This window comes from Nerophis lumbriciformis, linkage group LG08 (genome assembly GCF_033978685.3).
Source record: "Nerophis lumbriciformis linkage group LG08, RoL_Nlum_v2.1, whole genome shotgun sequence".
NCBI classification, from domain to species: domain Eukaryota; kingdom Metazoa; phylum Chordata; class Actinopteri; order Syngnathiformes; family Syngnathidae; genus Nerophis; species Nerophis lumbriciformis.
In genome coordinates, this window is record NC_084555.2 from 45484278 (window position 1) to 45510987 (window position 26710).

General features: G+C 40.0%; 1 protein-coding gene across 2 annotated transcripts; it reads left to right on the forward strand.

Moving 5' to 3' along the window:
• golga5 (golgin A5) lies at positions 1-26492 on the forward strand. Of its 2 annotated transcripts, none has more exons than XM_061969031.2 (13): positions 1-190; positions 5799-6466; positions 8008-8211; positions 12036-12255; positions 12787-12910; positions 15890-16093; positions 19847-20017; positions 20126-20254; positions 21932-22030; positions 22197-22422; positions 22501-22600; positions 22667-22730; positions 25768-26492. In XM_061969031.2, the coding sequence occupies exons 2-13, from the start codon at positions 5830-5832 to the stop codon at positions 25846-25848; spliced, it is 2259 nt and encodes a 752-aa protein (XP_061825015.1). In that variant the 5' UTR covers positions 1-190; positions 5799-5829; the 3' UTR covers positions 25849-26492. The 2 variants fall into 2 exon arrangements, with proteins under 2 accessions (XP_061825015.1, XP_061825014.1); XM_061969030.2 differs by having other exon boundaries at positions 5822-6466; positions 25768-26490.
• Positions 26493-26710: the final 218 nt, after the last annotated feature.

Genomic DNA, 26710 nt, shown 5'->3' on the forward strand with positions numbered 1-26710 from the left:
CTCGCGGGCTGGTATTATTTCCTGGTCCACGTATAGCGAAGACTGTTGCTATTTTTGATTTGGAGTAATCTTACCATGATATTTGTCCGTCTCTACTCAAAAACGTTCCACTCGCTTGTTCGCCTTTTCCACGTGAAAGATAGCGTGGTTCCCGGTGGGCGTATTGACGTGCAGGCATTGATTTAAGAAGGTAAGATGGAGCAAGTGTTGTTAGCTTACCTGAGTTGGGATCAGCTCGCCCTGTCAGATTGAGTTGATAGGAAGTAACACCATAAACCACCCACTTGTCACACTTTTCTTTATTATTACTCGATTTAAGAGACTGAGGGGTTAATAAAGCGGTGTTTCGGGGCTCTTATCCAGAAAAAAGTTTTGCCTGCAGTAAACCAGAGATATGACGTGTCTTAATAATTTAGCATGCTAGCTTAGCGCTCGTAGCCCTAATGCAAACTCATTTTTATATTTAAAAAAAAAAGCGCAATATAAAAATACGGTGTGTATATATTCATATGTTGTACGTATTTATTTCAGACATGTTTTAAAGCAGAGTGAAAACCTTAAAATGATAAATGAGTAATTAGAATGTTTTTATTAACACAGTGATGTTTTGAAAATGTGTAGTCGCAATGTTTACATCACATGTTTACGGTTTCACCTTCTAACATGTCCGAAAAGTAGTAGGAAGAAGCAGAGCTTAATTGTACCCATTTTCTGTCTATAGAAATATTTTTTTAGCACAGTTGTTTGCTTTCTTCTCAATCTTTAACAATTCATACTGGACATTAGGGCTGTGAATCTTTGGGTGTCCCACGATTCGATTCAATATCGATTCTTGGGGTCACGATTCGATTCAAAATCGATTTTTTTTCCCCCCGGTTCAAAACGATTCTCTATTCATTCAATACATATGATTTCAGCAGGATCTACCCCAGTCTGCTGACATGCAAGCAGAGTAGTATATTTTTGTAAAAAGCTTTTATAATTGTAAAGGACAATGTTTTATCAACTGATTGCAATAAAGTCAATTTGTTTTAGCTATTAAATGAACCAAAAATATGACTTATTTTATCTTTGTGAAAATATTGGACACAGTGTGTTGTCAAGCTTATGAGATGCAATGCAAGTGTAAGCCACTGTGACACTATTCTTTTTTTTTATTTTTTATAAATGTCTAATGATAATGTCAATAAGGGATTTTTAATCACTGCTATGTTGAAATTGTAACTAATATTGATACTGTAATTGATACTAATATTCATTTTTGTTTCACTACTTTTTAGAGCTGCAACAACTAATCGATTATAAAAATAGTTGGAGATTAATTTAGTCATCGATTCGTTGGATCTATGCTACGCGCATGTGCAGAAGAAATTATTTTAATTTTTTGTTTTTAATTTTTAAAATACTTTTTTTTTTATATAAACCTTCATTTATAAACTGCTACATGTACAAACAGCTGAGAAACAATACTCAAAATAAGTATGGTGCCAGTATGCTGGTTTTTTCCCCCAATAAAATACTGGGAAGGATAGAAATGTAGTTTGTCTCTTTTATCCGATTATTAATCGATTAATCAAAGTAATAATCGACAGATTAATCGATGATCAAATTTAATCGTTAGTTGCAGCCCTACTACTTTTGGATTGTTCTGTGTCGAGTTTGTCTCCTCTCAATTGCTCTGTTTATTGCAGTTCTGAGTGTTGCTGGGTCGGGTTTGGTTTTGGAATTGGATTGCATTGAGCTGATAGGAAGTAACACCATAAACCACCCACTTGTCACACTTTTCTTTATTATTACTCGATTTAAGAGACTGTATTGTTTTGTTGGATTGATTAATAAAAAATAAAAACATTAAAAAAAATAAATATAAAAATCGATTTTTTAAAAATGAGAATCGATTCTGAATCGCACAACGTGAGAATCGCGATTCGAATTCGAATCGATTTTTTCCCCACACTCCTACTGGACAGTATGGCTGGGCAATTAATCGAATTTCGATTATGACTTCTCACCATTGTGAAAATATAATAATCGAACTAAAACGATTAATCAGCCGCGCAACGAGCATGGAAATCCCGGAGCTTGTGACGGTGAATTCTAATTCTAATCTAGTTTTCAGTGAATGTATAGGATAGGCAAATATAAGCCTTTGCTTCAGCCTATTCCTTTTTCGGTCATTCTAATTCTTTTTGTGTGTGTATGTGTATGATTGTTAATATGGATAATTTGTGCTGTTAAATTGATCACACAAAATGATTGATTATATGACCGAAATAAACTCATTTCATGTCAAACGGATGAGGAGTGAATGAATGAGTGGAAAAATAGAGAACATCTACTAGAATTTTGGGATCTCACCATGGTTGCTACTTTTTATTTGACACAATGCTAGTATGCTTAATCAATAACACTTAAACTCAACAAAAAAGTAAGGCCATATGATTTCCCCGTTCAGGCAACCGCGGACAGAGACACATAATTGGCCAATAAGACAGAATCCGCTGATAAACGCAAAATAATATTTGGGAAATTAATATAAATGGAAGCGAAATGTTGTCATTGTAAGGAAAATAATGTGTCCGGTAGACCTAATTTATCCCCGACACACTCAGCCGCCCCGTCCTGAACTAAACAATGTTGGAAACAGCGACTAAACTACGAAGCTAAAGCTCACAAGAACAAACCATACACCCACAATGCATCTCAGCTGCTTGTGTTGTTGTGAACGACATCATCGATGTAAGATCAATGTACAAATAGTGATCGCAACTTCAAGTGAGTCGCCTCTTTACTCGTTGAGAAAAACGGCACACTTCCCCCCTTCACAATATATCGCGGTGCGCCAAATTCGGTCTGACTGCGCTAACAAAATAAAGGTAAAAAAGTACCTTGCACAAGCGTAATGTACTTAAAGGGGAACTGCACTTTTTGGGGGATTTTGCCTGTCGTTCACAGTCATTATGAAAGACATGACGAGGGATAAATTTTTTTTTTAAATTTTTTAAATATTAAATAAACGTAAATATTGTATTTCATAATGATTGTGAACGAAAGGCAAAAAAAAAAATTGCAGTTCCCCTTTAAAGGTTATTGCTATATTTACAAAATTATTATGATTTGACCTAAATTATTGCTCAAAATTGTCCAAAGATGTATTGCACCAATAAAAGTGAGGATTTTTGCATTTAATTAACGAACATTTTAATAAATGTTATTTTACAGAAAAAGCACACACTCCATGGTGGTAAAATAAGTGTGAAAGGTAAACAAAACAGAAAAACTGAATTGTACTGTTTTTATATTGCTATTGGTATTTAAATGTATTATTACAATTATTATTTTACTTTTTGTGGTTTATTTGTTACAAATTTATATCCATTTTTTTTAAAGTTTAGTTTTGGTCTTACAATAAATACTCATGTTTTCAAATTAATGAATAATCCTGTAATTAATTGTGATTACAATACATCAATCAAAAATAATCGTGATGATTATTTTTGCCATAATCGCCCAGCCCTACTGGACAGTGGGGTGGCCAAGAGTAGGCCAGAGGTGATCACAGCCACCCCCTGGTGGCGCCATTGATTGTTTCCTAAGGTTATATTTCTCCTCTTTTGTTGAGAAGAATTGTCGTACATTTGTGGGTAGCAGGTTGTAGTTTGCTTTGTGCATCATTTTAGCTTTTCGCAAATGCACCAAGTCTTTGAATTTCAAGATTTTTGATTCAATACATTAAGGGTTCTTGTGTTCTCGATATCCAACCTTATGTACAGTGGAACCTCGATTTACAAACTGAATTGGTTCTTGAACATGGTTCTCCAACCGAAAAGTTTGTATTGTTAAGCAGGGTTTCCCATAAGAATCATTGTAAACATAAATAATTGGTTCTACCCTCGACAAAAGTCCCTTTTTTTCCAGTAAAAAACTGCACACTTTGAAGACTCTATTATTTTTATATATATATATATATATATATATATATACATATATATATATATATATATATATATATATATATATATATATATATATATATATATATATATATATATATATATATATATACTGTGTGTGTATATATATATATATATATATATATATCTCGGCCCTCAGTCAAAATAATTGCCCAGGCCAGACTTAGGTGATTTTTCATCGGCTTGTGTGCCGGTAGTGCCTTCTCCGTCGCTATAATAAAGGTCCGCTGTGGCATCTTTTACAGCATACTTGCCAACCCTCCCGGATTTTCCGGGAGACTCACGAAATTCAGCGCCTCTCCCGAAAACCTCCCGGGACAAATTTTCTTCCGAAATTCAGGCGGAGCTGGAGACCACGCCCCCTCCAGCTCCATGCGGACCATAACGTCCTCCCAGCGCGGTAACAACACACAACAACAGCAGTCACGTTTTCGTCTACCGTAAAGCAGTTCGTCTGCCGTAAACAGCAATGTTGGGACACTCTTAAACAGGACAATACTGCCATCTGCTGTACATGCATATGTGACAATACCATCTACGGCTTTTAGAGAGTGCAGTGCACAACTGCGCACACAACAAGGAGACGAAGCAGAATGCATCATCAGAGAGGGTGTTCAGCATGGTTAGAAAAATAGTGACAGAGAATAGAACAAGGATGGACAATTCATCCCTTAACTCAACAATGAGTAGATGAGTGTTATGTGTGTGTATATGTGTAAATAAATGAAGATTAGATTAGATTAGATTTATTGGTCCCCTTGGGGAAATTCATTGTCACTGCCGTACATTTAAACACTAGACATTACCGTACACATCACACAAAAAAAAAAAAAAAAAAGACATCATACATGACTAACACACATTTACAGGCTTGTCAGACAGGTCGGCCGGGCCTGCTGTTAAGGGCGGCTATAGCTGCAGGGATCAGGCTTTTCCTGAGGCGGGCCCTCCGGAATTTGATAGTTCTGTACCTGCGCCCTGATGGTAGTGGGATGATGTATTGGTGTAGTGGGTGAACACTGAAATTCAAGTATTTCTCTTATTTATATATATATATATATATATATATATATATATATATATATATATAGCTAGAATTCACTGAAAGTCAAGTATTTCTTATATATACTTGGTGAATTCTAGCTGTAAATATACTCCTCCCCTCTTAACCACGCCCCCCCCACCTCCCGGAATTGGAGGTCTCAAGGTTGGCAAGTATGTTTTACAGTCTCATCTCAATTAAAGACTTGCCGCGGAACAAAGCACCCTTCGCTGATAAAATCCTTGAACTGAGGGTGCCGCAAGCCGGAGGCTAACTCGCTAAAATGCTACTTGTCTAACAACCCAAAGCTATACAGAAAGACTGTGAGAGTTTGCAGACATTTAAAGCGTTTCTGATTACACAAAGTGATCTCCAAGACAGGCTGACACAGCTCTGAGGTAGAACAATTGTGGAAATGAACAAGTCAGAAGTGCCGCTCGCAGTCAAAAGCTCTTCGAAAAGGCCGCACCCATGTGTAAAGGATGTAAATAGGATGTGACATAGGGGGCCCCACCTCTTCAAACCGATGGCTTCAAGCAGCATACAAAGGAAGCGTTCGTACGAGGAGACATGGTTCGCACACAGCGGTATATTTGGCGCAATGTAAACGTTTGTAAACCGAAAATGGCGGAAATAGAGAAGTTTTAAATCGAGGTTTCACTGTATTATTCTAACTCACCTTTTTTTTGTAACAGTAAATGAAGTGTATTTTTGTAGTTATTCACCCATATTTTCTACGCAATCTCTTATTTTTGAGTCAAAATCATCCTCACATTGCGCAGTTTTCTCTTTTTCTTTCTATTAGAGTGCAACATGTCTTGGTTGGCCGACTTTGCTGGCAGAGCCGAAGACTTCCTAAATAAAGTGGACCAGGGAGCTGCAACTGCCTTGAACACAAACGAGGGAAGAACATCCCCCCTCACTTCATTCTACGAAGGAGACGCAGCAGTCCAATCTGAATACAAAACAGAAGGCTTTAATAAGACCAGTGGTGCTTCTCACCATGCAACAAGCTACATCTCTTCAGCAGCAGGCACCATAAAGAAATCCAGCTCTGCTCCAATGACTACTTCGATCAGCATGTCCAGCACCCTCTCTGGCAAGGAGGCATCCGGTGGCACGTCAAACCCCGCCAAGGCGGCGTCCTCCTCTGGCTTTGTGAGGCGCAAGAAGAGCCAGCATGATGTGGATGATGATATGCTCTTTGACTTTCTAAACAGCTCAGAGCTGCCAGTCGGCGCCAGGCGCGACTCGAGCAGGGACGCGGTCAAAGCGGCAGGACCGAGCCAGCTCATGGAGGCTAAAAACCAGACTCCTCCTCTCGCCGTCCCCTCTCTCCCGTCAACGCCCCCCTCCACCAGAGGAGGGTCCCGGGCCTCGAGCATCAGCTCGCTGTCTGCTCACAGCATGAAAGCATCAGAGGAGTGCTCTGCTAAAGAACAGAGCCAAGGTATGTAATCCTCTCTCGCTTTGTTGTAACACTTATTTTGAACCCAAAAGTACCTAAAGAAAATGTGTACCGGGTATCGATTGTAAGGTATAGGGAATTGGTAGTGTGTCAGTTCAAATGTGAAAGGTACCCATCCCTAATGCAACTGTAACTAAATTATAGTACATAAATAGTTATAAATATACACAACTAATGTATACATTATTATCTTTGAACATATAAATGGGCAGTGTTGGGACTAACGCGGGACTGTAACGCCGTTAGTTTCGGCGGTAACTAGTAATCTAACGCGTTATTTTTTATATTCAGTAACTCAGTTATCATTACTACATGATTACGTTATTTTTTATGTAGTATCGGCTAGAAACAGAAGATCTGAGTTTGTTTTATTGGAGCGCTGTGGTGGAAAAGAAAAGGCGTGCTTTGTGTGTGTGGAGGACGTAGTTGAGGGGCGCAGGGGAGACGTTCCTCCAGGGCCTATGTAGTTCGGGGCTAACAACCGTCACTTTACCCGGAAGAGGGTCTTTACAGCTGAGGGTGAATGACGAGGCCGGCGGTTTGTTGCAACTTTGTGACTTTATTGGACGCAGCCATCCACCAAGCTAGAGCACCTGCACGCACTCACTGTCGCCGTTCCCTCACCTCTCTCGCCCACTCACTCACTGACGTCACTCACCTCACATGCCGTCATATCTTAAAGGGCCACACACACACACACACACACACACACATACGCTACTCTCATAACAACTAACAAGACATCATGGTGAAGCCAGAAGTCGAGTTTCTTAACATGGAGACATTCTCAATACTTTTCTTTTGTCGAGCACAAAGAAAATAACATTTTAGTTAAGTGTAAGTTGTGTCTTGAATCAAAGAGCCTATCTAGTTAAAGTTAAAGTGCCATTATGTTGCAGCTATTTAAAATAGTTTTGTCAATTTGTTCTGGCCTGAAATAAATTGGCCCTTTGAAACATATCTTTGTCTTTGTGTGTTGTATGTAGACCACATTGCTTAGCAGAGTTCAGTGATGCAAATGCATGTCAAGTTGATCAACAGATTGTATGATTCTCCAGTGCAATAACGGTACTGAAATAAAGGCTAAAAGGGCATTAATGGGAGCCTTAAAAAAAAAAAGGGGAAAAAAAGAAGTAACTAAATAGTTACTTTTTACAGTAACGCATTACGTTTTGGTGTAAGTAACTGAGTTAGTAACTGAGTTACTTTGGAAATAAAGTAACTAGTAACTGTAACTAGTTACTGGTTTTCAGTAACCAACCCAACACTGTAAATGGGTAGAAATCAGTGTAATTATATGTATTTTATTTTGTATATATGTGGCTTAATTTGCATGTAAAAAAAAAAAAAATTGGAATGTGTGTGTAAAACTTTCTAAGATCTTTAAGAGACTACTCAAGAAAAAAAAATATAAACCCAATGGACTTCAAAATATGAAAGAAAAATCCAGACAACAGAAAAATTGTGATAACTGCAATTTGAAAAATCTCCTTTGTGTGTGTACATATCCTTCTCCATCGCAGACAGCCTGGACTCCCCTGAGCCCTGCGACACAAGGGTGGCTGCCCCTCTGGAGTCCAGTCGGCAGGAGTCCAGTCTCCCTGAGGAGCCCCACGGCCAGGTTCTGTCCAACTTACGTCTGGAGAACCAACTCCTGCGCAGTGAGGTGTCCTCGCTCAACCAGGAGATGGCCTCGGTCATCCAGAGATCTAAAGACTTGCAAGACGGTAAGGTAGGGCAAGGGCCCGATTATGCAAAACCAACTTTTTTTTTTTTTTACCTTTTCATACCTACATAAGTCTAAGAAATGTGAAATCAAACTTTGGCCCTAATGTGTGAATGTGAGTGTGAATGTTGTCTGTCTATCTGTGTTGGCCCTGTGATGAGGTGGCGACTTGTCCAGGGTGTACCCCGCCTTCCGCCCGAATGCAGCTGAGATAGGCTCCAGCACCCCCCGCGACCCCGAACGGGACAAGCGGTAGAAAATAGATGGATGGAAACCCTGGAGGCATGGCAGAGATATTAAACAATCTTGCCTTCCTTCGTACTTCCGGGAAATGAGCCGTTTGTAATTTGCCCCATTGGTGACGTCGGTGGATTATCCTTTTATGCAGGGCTTTACAGTGCGAGCATTTTAGTCTCATTTACGACTAAAAATAGGTTGTGCGAGTATTTAAAAGAAAAACTAGCACATGTGCGAGTACAGATTTTAACCCTTTAATTACCATTTTGCTCCTAAAATAAATCCATCTAAATTTGATCAAACGAGTAACATTTTTGCCCATCTGTATAGCATGTTTGAAATAAACTTAAACCATACACAAATGGAAATGTGGTTGACGCGGAAGTGTCACTGATTACTTGCGCAGTAGGGAGCGGGGCTCCTCGTCATACTCGCCAACCCTCCCGGATTTTCCGGGAGACTCCGGAAATTCAGCGCCTCTCCCGAAAACCTCCTGGGACACATTTTCTCCCGAAAATCTCCCGAAATTCAGGCGGAGCTGGAGGCCACGCCCCCTCCAGCTCCATGCGGACCTGAGTGACGTGTTGACAGCCTGTTCACACGTCCGCTTTCCCACAATATAAACAGCTAATGATCGAGGGCGAGTTCTTGGTTTCTTATGTGGGTTTATTGTTAGGCAGTTTCATTAACGTCCTCCCAGCGCGGTAACAACACACAACAACAGCAGTCAAGTTTTCGTCTACCGTAAAGCAGTTCGTCTGCCGTAAACAGCAATGTTGTGACACTTTTAAACAGGACAATACTGCCATCTACTGTACATGCATATGTGACCCACCCATAATGTGTCACATTTTTGTGTTGATTTATTTATTATATTTTGTGGTTTGAATTCGTTTTTGGAGCTGTCATTACACATTTATCAGTATTCACATTGGTCAGTACGGGGCAGTAGGGCGTTTCTTCCCAATTGAATGCTATCACCTGCAGACCGGAAGTGTCTTGTCATTCTGATGAGCGCGACCAGTCTGTGAACAATTGAAACGTCTCGTGTGCTTTTTCTTCCTGTATAACAGGTTAGTTTTGGTGAATCAACTCACTGAATAATATCCATGTGATCTTTATAAGTTTAAGTACACATTCTGATGGTGGAGCCTAACTCTAAAGTGTTTGTGAGTTGTAGTTTGTATTTGTGAATGAATCCAGTGCACAGCTGCAGTAATCAATACAAAAAGGCGACGTGAGTGCGCAATGTTTATATAGGAACTTCTGATCCTAATTCAGACTCCCAAATTAGAGCTCCCGTTTTCTTATTGATTTTATAATGTATATTTGTATAATGTGTGTGTTCTGAAATAGTGACGGAGAATAGAACAAGGATGGACAATTCAACCCTTAACTCAACAATGAGTAGATGAGTGTTATGTGTGTGTATATGTGTAAATAAATGAACACTGAAATTCAAGTATTTATTTTATTTATTTATACATATATATATATATATATATATATATAGCTAGAATTCACTGAAAGTCAAGTATTTCTTATATATATATATGTTAACCACGCCCCCAACTACGCCCCCCGACCACGCCCCCCACCCCCACACCCCACCTCCCGAAATCGGAGGTCTCAAGGTTGGCAAGTATGCTCCTCGTTCACACACTCAGTCTTCCAACACAGAAGAAAAAAGATCTTAGTTGGAGGAACTGGTAATTATTATTATTTATTTATTTATTTTTGTCCTGTCCAGCTTCTCAGGCAAATCATATTGTTGATGTAGATGCCCATATCGGATGTACAAATGTACTTTACAGAAGAGAAGTGTGGGATACCTCTCTTGTTGCCTTATTTGTATTTGACTTTATTAAATGTATTTATATTATCATTTGGTGCAGCCGCCGGAGCAGTAGGGGATAGAAAGAGAAAAAAAGGAAGACAGAGGGGGAAATTGTGGGGACTAGAGGGGGATAAGACAGAGAGACAAAAACAACAACAGCAAACACAACAACAATAGAGCAACATCAGCAAATAGGATATGTACAAATATGATGGTAAAAGTGATAGCAAAGAAGCAGTTAGTGAAATTAATACAGAAATGACAATGAGCATTATTACACTACAAATGGAGCAATACAAATACCAATAGAAATAGCGCTATTGATAATGAATAATAACAATAATTTCCTTCTATTATCAACAATACAGTTGTTCAAATGCAACAATACATATATGTAATGATAACTAGACATACAAAAGTAAGCAGATAAATAGAGGGGAAGAAAGAGAAGCCAGCTATATTTACCTTGTAGATTGTTATAGTAACAATAGGTTACGCTTTGTCAGTGTGCCATGTGTTACCCAGTTTTACCCTAGGATAACAATGTTAATTTATGTTTGATGAAACGTTATTATATGCATGAGTGTATGTATGTACAGTATATGTACTTGTATATGTACTGTATGTGTATATGTATGTTTGACCAGGAACTGGTATATAAAAGACAATGTTTTTTTCACCACCTTAAAACTTGGCACAAACTGCACAGCATGCTACACGCTAGTAATTAATTACGAGGGTCGGAGGGAATATTGAACAACAAATCAATGATTGAAGTGACAAACTTGCCATCCAAACAATACCGTGTTTGTTTACAAGAACATACAGCCATGGAAGCACAGTCAATCTATTTATTAAGCAGAGGTAACACAAACCAGTGAAAGATTCAAAAGAGCTTGCGTGCAAGCTGACAAACTGCCGCTGCCAGCCTGCTGGGCTAACAAAAACAGCTCAAGCTCAAATGCCTGTGAGACTCCAACTGAGCGTTGACTTGCTGACGTCACACTGCTCTCATATATATACTTTATATGAAACTTATCTCAACTGCATTACAACACTTTCTTTTTGTTTCACTAAATAAGTGTTTATCACTTGCAACTTTTGAAAACAGTGAATTTGTAATCAGAAACAGTTCAATTAATTCCCATCATATTTATTAAATTATGAAAATGTGTGCAAAAGTGGAACATAAGTGTCCAAGAATAAAGGATCTGGTTGGATCTCTCGGTGGGGTGGCTCGCTGCAGTCAGACAAATTTTAGAACTGTCTGCATTACTTATTTACAATTAATACATCTATTATCGATTATTGACATTTACTAATCGATTTTACAAACGTCCATGTCCGAATTGTGATGCATCTAAAATCGATTATTTCCTCCACCTCTACTTAGCAGTACTGCTGCATGATGCTTATGTGTTTCACTAAAGCTTAATCGGTTTAGCACACAGCTTCTAATACTTGTTGCTCATCCTTCCTATATTTAGGCTAATAAAATATAAGGTTCTGGATCATCATTTGTCCCAAAGTAATCTTTGTCTCTCACAAAGTATGCTATTAGTAGTAGTGGTGGTGTTGTTGAAGGAAACTATGGTTTCCCCATACACATCATCGATCAAGATAAATCAGAACTATATGATAATTGCTTCAATATAGAGGCAACTTATTTTTTTATACTTGTACTTTAAATGTTGAAAAAAAATCATCATATGTCACCCGTGATCACTAAAGTTGGATTTCCTCTCCTTCAGACCTTAATCACGCCCGGCTACGTGCCGACAAATGGAACTCGGAGCATGCTCAGGGCGACCGCGTGCTACGAGGGCTGCGCTCGCAAGTGGACGACCTGAATGAAGCGCTCGCCGCCAAAGACGGTCAACTAGCGGTCCTCAAAGTTCGACTGGACGAGGCGGATCAGCTGCTAAAGAGCCGCAGCGATGCGCTGGACGAAGCACAGAAGGAGAAGTCCAGGTATGATTTCTGGGAGCGTTTTTAGGTCAGGTACGGCTTTGTACTCACACTTGTCCAGTACTCAAATAGTGGGTAAGGAACTCAAAAAATCAGTCTAAGCCTGGGCCCCTGGAGAGGGGGTCCAGACTGAGGCCAAGGAAAAAAACAACTCAAAGCCATAGCACACATCCCTCTTAAATGTGTGTAAGAGGAAACATCAAACATCAAAGGACATTAAAGACATTAAAAGAGCAGAGCTGATGCAACCAGCCACTTCTACATACAGCTATGAATAAAGAGTAAAAGAAACATATACACTGCGGTGGCCTCTGCGGTGTTCCACGCCATCGTCTGCTGGGGTGGGGGTAGCATGGCCAGAGACAGGAGCAGACCCAACAAAGCAACCAAGAGAGCCATGTCAAAGGAGGGAACATTTGACGCCCCTCGGCGCCAATCAGTGTGCTCACGCAAGCCAAAGTACAACAGGATCATCTCAGTGCGAGTATATGTTCAAAGACTTGTTTGGAACACTGCTGTGATACTTTTTTTTAGGATTTTGGAGAACCACACGGAAGGGAGCAGCATGCATTCTCAAGCTATCCAGAGCATGCAGGACAGGCTGCGAGAAGCTGAGCAGACCACCAGGAGGGAAGAGGACAGCTTTCGGCAAATGCAGGTGGCGCCACAAATAAATCATTCAATTGTAATCACTGATTTTACAGAAATGTATTTGTTTTGACAAGGGAAGTGCCGCCAATTGGCCACCAATCAGTATCAGCCGAGTTTCATAAAAAAGTAGATGAACCCCATTGCCGATTATTGCCTTTTTAATGCCAATCACAAACGCTGATCCCCTCTGACTGACACTGTATTTACTTTTAGTCCCTAGGCTGAGCAGAGTCTAGTAGCTAATAATATTGTTACTATTAGTAGATAATAATAATCACCTCCATTGTGGCAAATAAGCTGCATTTCTTAGTATTTTAAATAGCGACTGACCGATTGTCGGACCCTGTATTTTGCATTTTGACATACGTATATCGGTATCTGCCCTTTTTTTATCGATATAAAATAATTAGTGAAGTAGATGGTAATTACCACTGCTCAAGCAAGCACCAGCCCATTTGCCCAACATGGAAAAGTTCCCCGAAACCCCCCACACCCCGCTCCCTTTCTCTACCAGTGCTGGTCTTCTACAGTACGTTTCTTCTACTTACCTGTCAAAACCTCTATTTTTTTGCCTGGAAATCATTTTTTGTCCTTCTTTCCTGGCGTCTTCCTGGTTCCGTTTTGTTTGTTATTGCTACTAGCCATTGCGTTTACTCGGCAAATCCTCCATCAGCAGCATTTGGAGCGTGGGCTCATTAAACAACCCCACATCTTTCGTAATTCAATAACACAACAGAGATGGATGGATATGAAGACAAAAGAAAATGTGTAAATATTTTTGACAAATAGGAGTATGTATAGGTGAAGAAGAGCAGGCTGCAGCTCACACATTCTCATACTTTCTGTAACATCGAGGAAGAATTGATGTCAGCCAGCTTGAAAAATGTCTCATCTATAAGCTACATGAAGGAGCCCAGAATTGTTTTTATTTAAATGTATCTTAGGGTTACTCGTGATTAAATCTTCCAATGAATTCAATCCATAAACTGCTTTAAAATTGTATAAAATTGAGTTGATGATGACTTATTGTGATGTAGAGAAATCCCATAGTCCCAGCAGCATTAGACACATATAATAAGGTGTTTGTGAAATCCCCTGATGTTTTTGGTGCTAAATTAACCACAACATTAGTGCCGCATGAACCATTATGTCGCTACTGGTCCAACATTTCTTAAAAAAACAACTTAAAGCCTTGTCCGGCTGTTTACTGACATATAATATTCATGTTTAAATAACTTTTTCTGCTAGTGAAAATAGGCTCCAAATATCGGTTATTGGCCTCCTTGGATACTAATAATCGGTATCAGTAACAGCCCTGAAAAAACATTATTGGTCGATTTCTAATTTTAAGTGTCATTATTATGTATCCATTATCACTGGAAGACATGGCAAAACATGTTACACACCAAAAGCAAGCTAAGAGCAGGTATCTAGTAGTGCAAATAACTGCTTACCTAGTGTTAAACAGCGCCAAGAAATACGAGCCCAGTAATGTTTAAGAAGGGTAGATGGAAGTGCGTTGCAGCAGATAGTAAGCCGATATTAACAGGAAATGTAACAAGCAAATAAGTGTTCGAGAGAGGATAATATGACACATACTTGCCAACCCTCCCGAATTTTCTGGGAGACTCCCGAAATTCAGCGCCTATCCCAAAAAACTCCCGGGACAAATATTCTCCCGAAAATCTCCCGATTTTCAGCCGCAGCTGGAAGCCACGGCCCCTCCAGCTCCATGCGGACCTGAGTGAGGACAGCCTTTTTTTATGACAGGAGGACAACAGGGTGACAAGAACTAAATCATCCAGACTAAAAATAAATTGTATTATTATGTTTATTTTACCTAAAAATAAATATATTTATTAATTAAAAAAAAAAAAAACTAAATACGTTTTTACTATATTTTGCTAAAAACATCAAAATTAATTGTATTTTTATTTGTATTTTTTGTGACTCCTTATTACAACTAGCCATAGAATTATACATTAAAATAAACATATTTGAAATAATTGATTTTAAATTATCATAATAATTCATTTAAAATGACCATATTTAATTATTAAAATAATTGCTTGTTTATCAACAACTTTAGCATTTTATTCATTACATTTTGAAACCCTCAGAAGCCAAGTTATGTTATATTCCTTAATATTTATTTATGCAAGTTTGAAGTATCAATTATCTAAACACAGTTTTGTTTGCATATTTCCAGGATGTGTATATATGTGTGTATATATATATATATATATATATATATATATATATATATATATATATATATATACATATATATATATAAATATATATATATATATAATATGTATGAATTACTTGACTTGGTGAATTCTAGCTGTCAATATACTCCTCCCCTCTTAACCGCGCCCCACCACGCCCCCACCTCCCGAAATCGGTGGTCTCAAAGTTGGCAAGTATAATATGACAACAACTGTTTGTGTGTCAGCATTGTCACTGTCCGTACACGACACATAAGAGGAGAGCAGCTCGATCTATAAATGGGTGGTGTCGATACCAGGGGCAGTATCAGTAAATGATCAAAACTGGAGTGATTAGGTCCATATTTTTATTTTCACAAAATAATTTTTGTTGTTTTTGTTTATGTTTACAATGTCAAGGAATAATTCCCTGCTTTTGTTGAGCTAATTTGTATTTTTGACTTTTTGACAATTGTATGTAGGTTAAATAGTTTTAAATAGTGTTGATATAGTTTAATTGTCAATAGCACTCACGGTATATACATTGAAAAAATTAACATGTAATACATGTGACCAGTATTGGTATCATGGATCATCAGTATCAGAATTGGCAGCATAAAACCCTGAATGGAACATTGTGGCAAAGTTGCCGTCTGCACTCAAAACATTTCTGTTTACAGAAACTTGTTGTCATGCAAACATACCTATAGTTAGTTAGTAGTACAATATTGTTGGAAAAACTACTGCAATTAATTGGAAATCAACATGCGCTTCAGAGCGAGTATTCCAGCCGCCTGTCCCGGCTGGAGTCTGAGCGGCAGACGCTGGCAGAGTCGTTGACGGCAGCGGTGAAGCGAGCCACAGAGGAGAAGCTGCGTGTGGACAACCTTCATCAGCAGCTGAAGAGTGCCAAGACGGCGGCGGACACTGCCAAACAAGAGTTACACGATTACAAGAACAAAGCCTCACGCATCTTGCAAGTAAGCCTCACTGCCACGAGCATGAACACAACTCTACTACAATTCTACCTATATATATACACAACTCCTCTAGTGTATACAACTACACTAAGTATATACAACTCCCCTAGTGTATACTCCACTACTAGGGCAGGGTTTCCCCTTAATGTATTTGATTGTGGTGGTGCATTATGGCAACATATTAGCCGCCACACCTTTTAAAAATTAGGGTTTTTTGCATGAAAACAAAATAAAGTAATATAATGCATTATAGTGTCCACAAGAAAACACTTCACTTCTGACCCTCTTTTTAGGTTTTATTGCAAATTTTATTCTAAAAGGGGCCCAATTCCACCAAATATTTCCTCCATGCACACACGTCTGTCTCCGCCTTTCACTCCAAGACACACATAAACACTTGCTCATTCACCGCCAACACGGCATGTTCACAGACCATGGGAAAAATTAACACACTAACATTCATTTGGATTCAAATGGATGTTTATACTTTATTAATTACACACTATTGACTAGTGATGCACCGAAAATTTGGCCTCCAAAAAAAGACATACCGTATTTTTCGGACTATAAGTCGCAGTTTTTTTCATAGGGTGCGACTTATACTCAGGTGCGACTTATGTGTGAAATTATTAACACATTACCGTAAAATATCAAATAATATTATTTAACTCATTCGCGTAAGAGACTAGACGTAAAAGATTTCATGGGATTTAGTGATTAGGAGTGACAGATTGTTTGGTAAACGTAAAGCATGTTCTATATGTTATAGTTATTTGAATGACTCTTACCATAATATGTTACGTTAACATACCAGGCACCTTCTCAGTTGGTTATTTATGAGTCATATCACGTACACTTATTCAGCCTGTTGTTCACTATTCTTTATTTATTTTTAAATTGCCTTTCAAATGTCTATTCTTGGTGTTATGTTTTATCAAATACATTTCCCCCCAAAAATGCGACTTATACTCCAGTGCGACTTATATATGTTTTTTTCCTTCTTTATTATGCATTTTCGGCCGGTGCGACTTATACTCCGGAGCGATTTATACTCCGAAAAACACGGTACTTTGATCACCGAAACCGAATATTGTGGTGATGTAAGCAATAGGCACGGGTTTATTTGGATCGGAGGCAGCATGTCCGCGGTGTGGATGTACTTTAATGTATCCGAGATATACTGTAACTGCGGACAGCGATCTTCAAAAATTCAAGACGGCACTGGCAACTTTTAAGGAGAGGAAGGCTGCCAGCAGCAGCGAAGCAAGTGTGACGTCAGGCTCCCTGCAGCTCGCTTTTCATCCCGGACATAAAGCGACAGAAGTAATAACTCTGTAAACATGAGTACAGTCTACAATAAAAACATAAATAGATTTTAGGTTTGTTTTTAATTTTGATAAAGAAAGAGTGACTAAAATAATTAGAGAAATCTCTTAAGGGAAAAAAAACTAAGTTTGTTGTACAATAAGCAGCAACAATTAAAAAATGGAGCCAAGCATTATTATGTAAGAAAAATATATGTTAATACTATTATTGATAACAGATTTGTTTTAAATGTATGTATACACTTGTTTGCCTTTAAAAAAAAATACATGCATCATAGCAAATAACGTGATGACGTCATATTGACCACACCTCTAACCACACTCCCACAGGTATCTTGGCAATGTAGGGAAAACCCTGTAGTATGTATTAGAGATGCGCGGATAGGCAATTATTTCATCCACCAACCGCATGACAAAAGTCGTCAACCATCCGCATCCACCCGAATTAACATTTAATCAACACCGCACCCGCCCGTTGTTATATATCTAATATAGACGATGCAAGGCATTAGTGAGGTTATAAAGCTTTTGCCTGTTAAAGAAAGGCGACTGATCCAATGCAGCAATCATCTGGGAGCCGCGCTGAGCGCACCTCCAAGCGCGTGGAGGTGCGATGTCCCTCGCACTCGGGCTCGCGCCCGAGGCTTTAGCATGCACCGCGGCGCCCATCCTACTCGTCGCGGCCTAGCCCTAGCGGCTCTCGCTGCCGGCGACGGCCGGGTATGGGCCCGACGCTCCAGCGCCATCCATTTTCAGGGCTAGTTGATTCGGCAGGTGGGTTGTTACACACTCCTTAGCGGGTTCCGACTTCCATGGCCACCGTCCTGCTGTCTATATCAACCAACACCTTTTCTGGGGTCTGATGAGCGTCGGCATCGGGCGCCTTAACCCGGCGTTCGGTTCATCCCGCAGCGCCAGTTCTGCTTGCCCCACCCCTTTCGTGAGCGCACTGCGCGCGGAGTGACCCCTGTTACGCGCCCCCGGCAACGGGGGTGGCGGGCAGGTAAGCTGCGCGGGCGGAGCGCGCGGAGTGACCCCTGTTACGAGCCCCCGGCCACGGGGGTGGCGGGCAGGTAAGCTGCTTACCTGCTGCGCGTGACGCCGGCCGCGGCGAAGGCGGACGAGGTGGGGTGTCGTGCGGTGGGCGCGGTGGTGACCCTGGACGTGCGTCGGGCCCTTCTCGCGGATCACCTCAGCTACGGCTCCCGGTGGGGCCCTCTCGGGGGAAGGGGCCTCGGTCCCGGACCCCGGCGAGGCGTCCCTTCTCCGCTCCGTAAAAGTGTCCATCTCTTTTTTTTTTCTTCTTCTGTTGTGGCAAATGCTGCAGGTGCCTGCTCGTTTTTCGTATGTGGGTAACAACATTTAACTATGTATATATATTTCCGAATTGGTTTAACTGCCACCCGCCTGAATCTATTTAAAATCTAATTTTTTTTTATTTCAACCGCCCGACCCGACCCGCGGATAAAATCTTTTTTTTTTTTTATTTCAACCGCCCGAACTGCGGATAATCCGCGGACTCCGCGGTTGTGTCCGCAAACGGCGCATCTCTAGTATGTATGTTTCCACTAGTGTACACAACTGCACATGCATATACAACTTCCCTACAAGTGTATATACAACTCTTACCATGAATTGATTAACGTGGACCCCGACTTAAACAAGTTGAAAAACTTATTCGGGTGTTACCATTTAGTGGTCAATTGTACGGAATAAGTACTGTACTGTGCAATCTACTAATAAAAGTTTCAATCAATCAAAAAAACCACTAGTGTATGTATGACTCCACTCGTGTACACAACTCCACATGTCTATACAACTCCACTACAAGTGTATTTACAACTCCACTAGTGTATTGCTAGGATTCAAAATTATGTCACGTTCGGCCCAGGTTCGATCCCCGCTTCTGCCAACCTAGTGACTGCTGTTGTGTCCTTGGACAAGACACTTTACCCACCTGCTCCCAGTGCCACCCACACTGGTTTAAAAATGTAACTTAGATATTGGGTTTCACAATGTAAAGCGCCTTGAGTCACTAGAGAAAAGCGCTATATAAATATAATTCACTTCACTTCACTTCACATGTATATACAACTCCACTAATGTATACAACCCCACTACGAGTGTGTATACAACTCCACTACGAGTGTGTATACAACTCCACTACGAGTGTGTACACAACTCCACTACGAGTGTGTACACAACTCCACTGCTAGTGTATACACAACTCCACTACTTGTGTAGTGAATACACAACTCCACTATTAGTGTATATACAACTCTACAACAAGTGTATATACGTCTCTACTACTAATGTATATACGACTCCACTACACGTGTGTAGACCTCCACATGGTTATACCTCACAGTTGTACATACACAGTGTATATCATGGAAAGTTGAAGCTGTGATGTCAATGTTTGATGAAGTCCAAAGAGAAGCTGATCAGCAGCCTGAAGGAGGGTTCGGGTTTGGACACTTTGGACGGCAGTGGGGCGGCGGCTGTAGAAATAGAGGAGCTTCGTCACGAGAAGGAGCTGCAGAGGGAGGAGATTCAAAAACTACAATGTCAAGTACACTCGCTGCAAACAGACTTACAGGTGACTGAAGTAGTCAACACAAAGAACATGATAATCAAAGATGTATTATTCAAATGGAATTTCCTTCGAGATCAATAAAGTATTCCTCTATTTTGTCACTACTGTAAGGATCTGGAAAGTCAGTCGCTGGCAGAGACAGAAACATGGCGGGATCAGGCGGTGCAGCTCGAGGAGCAGCAGGCTTCACTCAACAGGATCAAACAGGAACTGGAAGCTGAAGTCGAGCGGCTCAAACAGGTGAGAAGCGATTTTCACCAAATGTATGGTGAAGCAAATAAGACACAACTAAATAAATAATTACTTAAATGTGGCATTAGTTAATTGTATTGGAATTAAATACACAATAGTATTAAAGGTCATGCATTTATTTGTTGTCAAAGTACGGTATATTCAGTTATATTAATATTTAATTTTTTTTTAAATGTAATTAGTTATTTTTAATTCATGGATTAATAATTTTGCGATATAAATTTCATGATTATTATGCATTTATTTTTATTTATTGAACATGTTTGTCAGTCCTTCATGAATTTATTTTATCTGTCAAACTCACCAATCAGTCAGTGGGAGGGAAAATGCAAAACTAGTCCAATGATTGATATTAAAATAAATTATTTAACGTACTTTTACAGTAGCATATTTTTCGGACAATAGGGCGCACCAGATTATATTTTCATGCAAAAGGCGCACAGGATTTTTTTTTAACATTTAAAACACTTCCTTGTGGTCTACATAACCTCTCTCCGTCATATCTCTCTGACCTGATCCATGTCGCCATGCTCTCACGTTCCCTAAGATCCTCTTCATCCATCCATCTCACTGTCCCTTTATTTAAACTGTCCACCATGGGTGCCCGAGCTTTCAGCCGCTCTGCCCCACATCTTTGGAACTCTTTGCCACCAGACCTTCGTAACTTAGATTCAATATCCCTCTTCAAATCAAGACTCAAAACACACCTATTCCTGACTGCTTATTCATTGTAATCATCTTTTCTTCTCTATCTTTGTTGTTGTTGTTGTTGTTTTTTATCCAATTTGATTTTATTGTTTTGATTTTGTACGGTGTCCTTGAGTGCCCAGAAAGGCGCCTTATAAATAAAATGTATTATTATTATTATAACATGTAATGGTGTTTTTTTTTTTGGCAAAATGTTGCATAGATTATGCTTTAGAGACCATTTTTAAGCTGCTTTATGAACGTCTCTTCGAGGTGCGCCGTTTTGTGGGTGGTCTTATTTACGTGCCTCCACTTCGACAGCGTCCTCTCCCCATCATCTGTGTTGTGCCGCTGGTTTTTAGCGTTTCCATAACGAGTCTTCTGACACATATAAATTAGAACTATACGCTACTTTATATTAGAATTGGCAACAGCAGAGGATGCATGTACAAGCCAGTCTGCCCTAAAACAACAAGAGGATAGAGAAAAAGAAGAAGTTTATTAACTAAAGCGTCGGACTCCAATGGCAAAACCGGCGCAAAGCACTTTGGGTAAACCTTTACCATAAATGGATAATCCGCTGACGTCAATTGAACAGGCATCATCCTGCGGTCCACACATACCTCTTGTGTTTGACTGCCATCTACTGATAACACTTATCATTACATCATGAACTAAATAAAATTGCTTCGAGGTTGGTAAACACAACCAGAATTGATACGTACATTAGGCGCACCGGGTTAAAAGGCGCAGTGACGACTTTGGAAAAAAAAAAGGATTTTCAGTGCACCTTATAGTTTGAAAAATACGGTAAGTAAATTAACACATTTAATGCATGTATGTATTTAGTTCTGATTATAATTAATGACACTTTAGTAATTATTTAAAGATGTATGAATTTATTTACCGGTAATTGTGTCCTTGATACAAATGTGCTCACAGTCATCTTGACCTGAAACAATCTTTGTATCTTGATAGGAGCTGCAGTACCTGGAAGAACAGCAGCATCGGGCCAAAACTACCCTGCAGAGCCGAGTTAAAGACAGAGAAGATGAAATACAGAAACTCAGGAATCAGGTTTGTTCTTTTTCATTGTCTATCCATTGCTCTTTGTGCGACACAGGCTCACACAGGGAAGCTGGAATTTATCCCAGCACATTGAGAGCACACCCTGAGCAGTGTTAGTGACCCTTTAATGTCTTTTACGAGAATATCAATTCTACAAATGTATTATTTTCTCCAGTTGACCAACAAGACCTTAAGCAGCAGTAGCCAAACGGAGCTAGAGAACCGTCTGCACCAGTTGACTAAGACGCTGATCCAGAAGCAGACCATGCTGGAGGCTCTGGGTACCGAGAAAAGCTCGCTGGTCTTCCAACTGGAGCGTCTGGAGCAACAGCTGAAGAGCAGCGATGGAGTTCCGACTGGGGGAGGATCAGCCATCGACATGAGCACCATCGAGGGACCAGGTAGCGTCCCCGCCAAAATACATGCAGGAATTTCAAAACCGACGCAGTTTTCAGATGGTAAATTCTTTGAGCTTTCAGGGACAAGACAGCGAAACATACCGGTCCTGTTCAGCAATCAAGAGAGTCCGGGGGTGTATGGCAAAGTACAAAAGGCCGCCAGCACCATTGACCGTTTCAGGTAAGTTGTATAAAATTATTTTGAGAAGACATTCACCAGTAATGTTTGTATTTTTTCTCATTCAAGCATCAGACTGGGGATCTTCTTGAGGCGCTACCCCATAGCCAGAGTGTTCGTCATCTTATACATGGTGAGTACTGTGACGCTTCCACTCACCAGTGGCCCACCTTACCAATTATTTGAGATACAGAGCCGTCTCTCGGCTAACTTTTTGCTTTAAGTTGTGTTGCGTCAGACCAGTTCTTCCTCCAAGGGAATCTAAATTACTGGTCCATCCCAAGTTCTTTCGATGACATATATGCTGAGTAAGAAGGACCATCAAGACAGAATTGGAATATTTTCAAGTTTTACTAAAGCTTTAGGAGATCATCTTAACCAGTATATTCATATCGGCTACTCTAGTTGATCTGACATTCAAACGGAAAAGCCAACTCCTTGCACACAAAGAAAGCCCCCCCCCCTCACCCCCTCGCAACACTGATAAGGAGAAAGACGTGGGGGTTGTCTTCACATTCCAAGGGTGAAGACACTAACCAGGCATCTGAAATGTCGAAAGAAACTGGTAGAATATACAAAGGAAAAGTACTAGCTCCTCTAAACATGGCTATGTAAAAAGAAAGAACTCTTAAATATATATGCATCCTCCACAGTTGCGAGCATAAATTGGAGTTAGGAGCCAGTTAGGCGCTAGTTATCATACCGAATGCCACAGTGAACCCGGCCCAAAATTCGATGTCTCACCCGCTAGCATTAACTAATAGCTAGCGAAACATGACTTAGCTATTCCATGCATGGGTGACAACAAAATTAATGTGGAGGACAGTGCTTGTAGCGCGTGTAGCGGTACGGGCATAGCACTTTACCATCTGCAACATATTAAAGGGGAACATTATCACAATTTCAGAATTTTTAAAACCATTACAAATCAGTTCCCAGTGGCTTATTATATTTTTCGAAGTTTTTTTCAAAATTTTACCCATCACGCAATATCCCTAAAAAAAGCTTCAAAGTGCCTGATTTTAACCACCCGTCCATTTTCCTGTGACGTCACATAGTGAAGCCAACACAAACAAACATGGCGGAAAGAACAGCAAGCTATAGCGACATTAGCTCGGATTCAGACTCGGATTTCAGCGGCTTAAGCGATTCAACAGATTACGAATGTATTGAAACGGATGGTTGTAGTGTGGAGGCAGGTAGCGAAAACGAAATTGAAGAAGAAACTGAAGCTATTGAGCCATATCGGTTTGAACCGTATGCAAGCGAAACCGACGAAAACGACACGACAGCCAGCGACACGGGAGAAAGCGAGAACGAATTCAGCGATTGCCTTCTAACCAACGATTGGTATGTGTTTGTTTGGCATTAAAGGAAACTAACAACTATGAACTAGGTTTACAGCATATGAATTACATTTGGCAACAACATGCACTTTGAGAGTGCAGACAGCCCAATTTTCATCAATTAATATATTCTGTAGACATACCCTCATGTCAGCAGGCCAGGGAAGCTAGGGTCGATATTCTTCTCTTGATCATCTTCGGTGGCATAAGGGACGGTGTGAGCCAAGACATCCAGGGGGTTTAGCTCGCTCGTCTGCGGGAACAAACTGCCGCCATTGCTTGCCGTGCTACCGAGGTCCTTTGTCCCTGAATTGCTCACACACTCCGGCAGATTCAATGGGGGTCTGGCAGCAGATTTCTTTGACTTTATCGTTAGAAATGCATCTGCTTTGAGTGTCGCAGGATATCCACACATTCTTGCCATCTCTGTCGTAGCATAGCTTTCGTCGGTAAAGTGTGCGGAACAAACGTCCAATTTCTTGCCACTTTCGCATCTTTGGGCCACTGGTGCAACTTGAATCCGTCCCTGTTCGTGTTGTTACACCCTCCGACAACACACCGACGAGGCATGATGTCTCCAAGGTACGGAAAACAGTCGAAAAAACGGAAAATAACAGAGCTGATTTGACTCGGTGTTTGAGAAAATGGCGGATTGCTTCCCGATGCGACGTCATCGCTCCGAGAGCGAATATCAGAAAGCCGTTTAATTCGCCAAAATTCACCCATTTAGAGTTCGGAAATCGGTTAAAAAAATATATGGTCTTTTTTCTGCAACATCAAGGTATATATTGACGCTTACATAGGTCTGGTGATAATGTTCCCCTTTAAAGCAGAAGGAGTTCACAAAGGATACAACACCAGCCATGGACGTTAAAATACGCTCGATATAACGTGGTCGTTGGGGTCTGTAAAATCCCGAGCACGTTACTCCAGAGCACCCGTTATATTTTTTCCCCCAAAATAATACAATAAAATTATCCCGATTTATGTGGTGAAAACAGCGGGGGCTTCAAGCACACCTGTGAAGTGAAAACCATTTCAGGTTGCTGAAGCTCATCGAGAGAATGCCAAGAGTGTGCAAAGCAGTAATCAGAGCAAAGGATGGCTATTTTGAAGAAACTAGAATATAAAACATGTTTTCACTTATTTCACCTTTTTTTGTTAAGTACATAACTCCACGTGTTCAGTCATAGTTTTGATGCCTTCAGTGACAATCTGCAATGTAAAGAAAACGCATTGAATGAGAAGGTGTGTCCAAACCTTTGGCCTGTATTATATATCTCCAGAGACACTTTTTATATATCAACCCAAAAAAACTGTTCAATAAAATATTCCATTAATTTTTTTAATTTTTTAATTTTTTCTCGGAAGAAGTTGGAAATTGCTAAGCAAAGTTGGTTGCATGAACAACGGCACTTCCTCTCTGGTCACCGAGCAACACAGAATGTGATCACTGATCAGCGGGAGTGACACGCTAACAGCCAATCACATAACAGTATCAACTATCTTTTTGATTGCGCCATCTTGTTGTCTTGTGGTTGATTCTTTGCATGGAGTGAGAAAATAAACTAAAAATTGGCTTTAAAATGTGTGGATAAAACAAGGAAAAGTCACCTCAACAGTGTGGCAGTTTTTTTTTTTTTTTCAAACAGACCATAGTCAGACCAATGTGGTCTGTAAATTATGCAAGGTGCTCGTCCCCACCAAGACCAGTAATACCACACCACCTTTTATGAGCAATTAAACTTGTACGTCAAGGCACCAGTGTACATGCTACATGCTTTTTTCCCTCAAATAAATAATGTTTTTGTTTGTTCTACACAGGCTGTGCTGCATCTGTGGGTGATGATTGTACTTTTGACCTACTCGCCGGAAATGCACAGCACACATCCCGACGGAAGCTAGATGAAGATGGACTACGTTGCTACAAAGCTGCTAAAATTTAGGAGCTGCCTTTTTTTGCACAGATGTCTGCTAAAGACACTATTTTCTCCTCTCCTACTGAGAAGGTACAACTGACAATTACTGAGTGATATCTTACATTAATGGTCTCTTAAATGCTTACTGTCATGCGTATGTTCTCTTTTCCCTGCTTTCAGAGATTGTATTTAAAAATGTATAAATATTATTTTAATAAATGACTTAAAAAACAGCTTTTATGCTGCTTTTATGAAAAATTAAGGAATTGCGAGCAAATTTTATAAAAGTGAAACCATTAAAATCTACTAGAATGTCAAAAAAATTTAATGCTTTCTTGCCCATGTCCTACTGTTTTTGTGGAATCCTACTCGAGATGTGATGTTGGCTAACGACTCGAGTCTTTTGAATGGCTCTTTTAAGTGAACGATAAAAAAAAAACTATGCGCAGTTCGGAGCCCTTTTTTATTAAAATCTTTTTTTTAGCCATTTTTTTAATCCACATTCAGATATAGCGTCACCCGACTGGCATCTGGACTACAAAATGAGTAAGAGAAATTTTGCAGGCGCATCAGATATTTTTAATTTATTTAATTTGACCAACTAGCACGCCCTTAGAACGTTTTAAAAAGTACTCCCTGCTACCAGATTCATGTATCGTCATGAAAACCGATGGAGACGCCTATCATGAGAGGGGACACGTGAAAATCTCAAGAAGCCAAATTTTAAAAAAATAAACAGGAAGTCGGCCATCTTGGTTTTCTGTCGGCAATTTTTAGGCAAAAAAATTGTATTTGAACAAACTCCTTCATGGGACTTTGCCCTTATAAGCTGCTGTTAAAAAGAAATT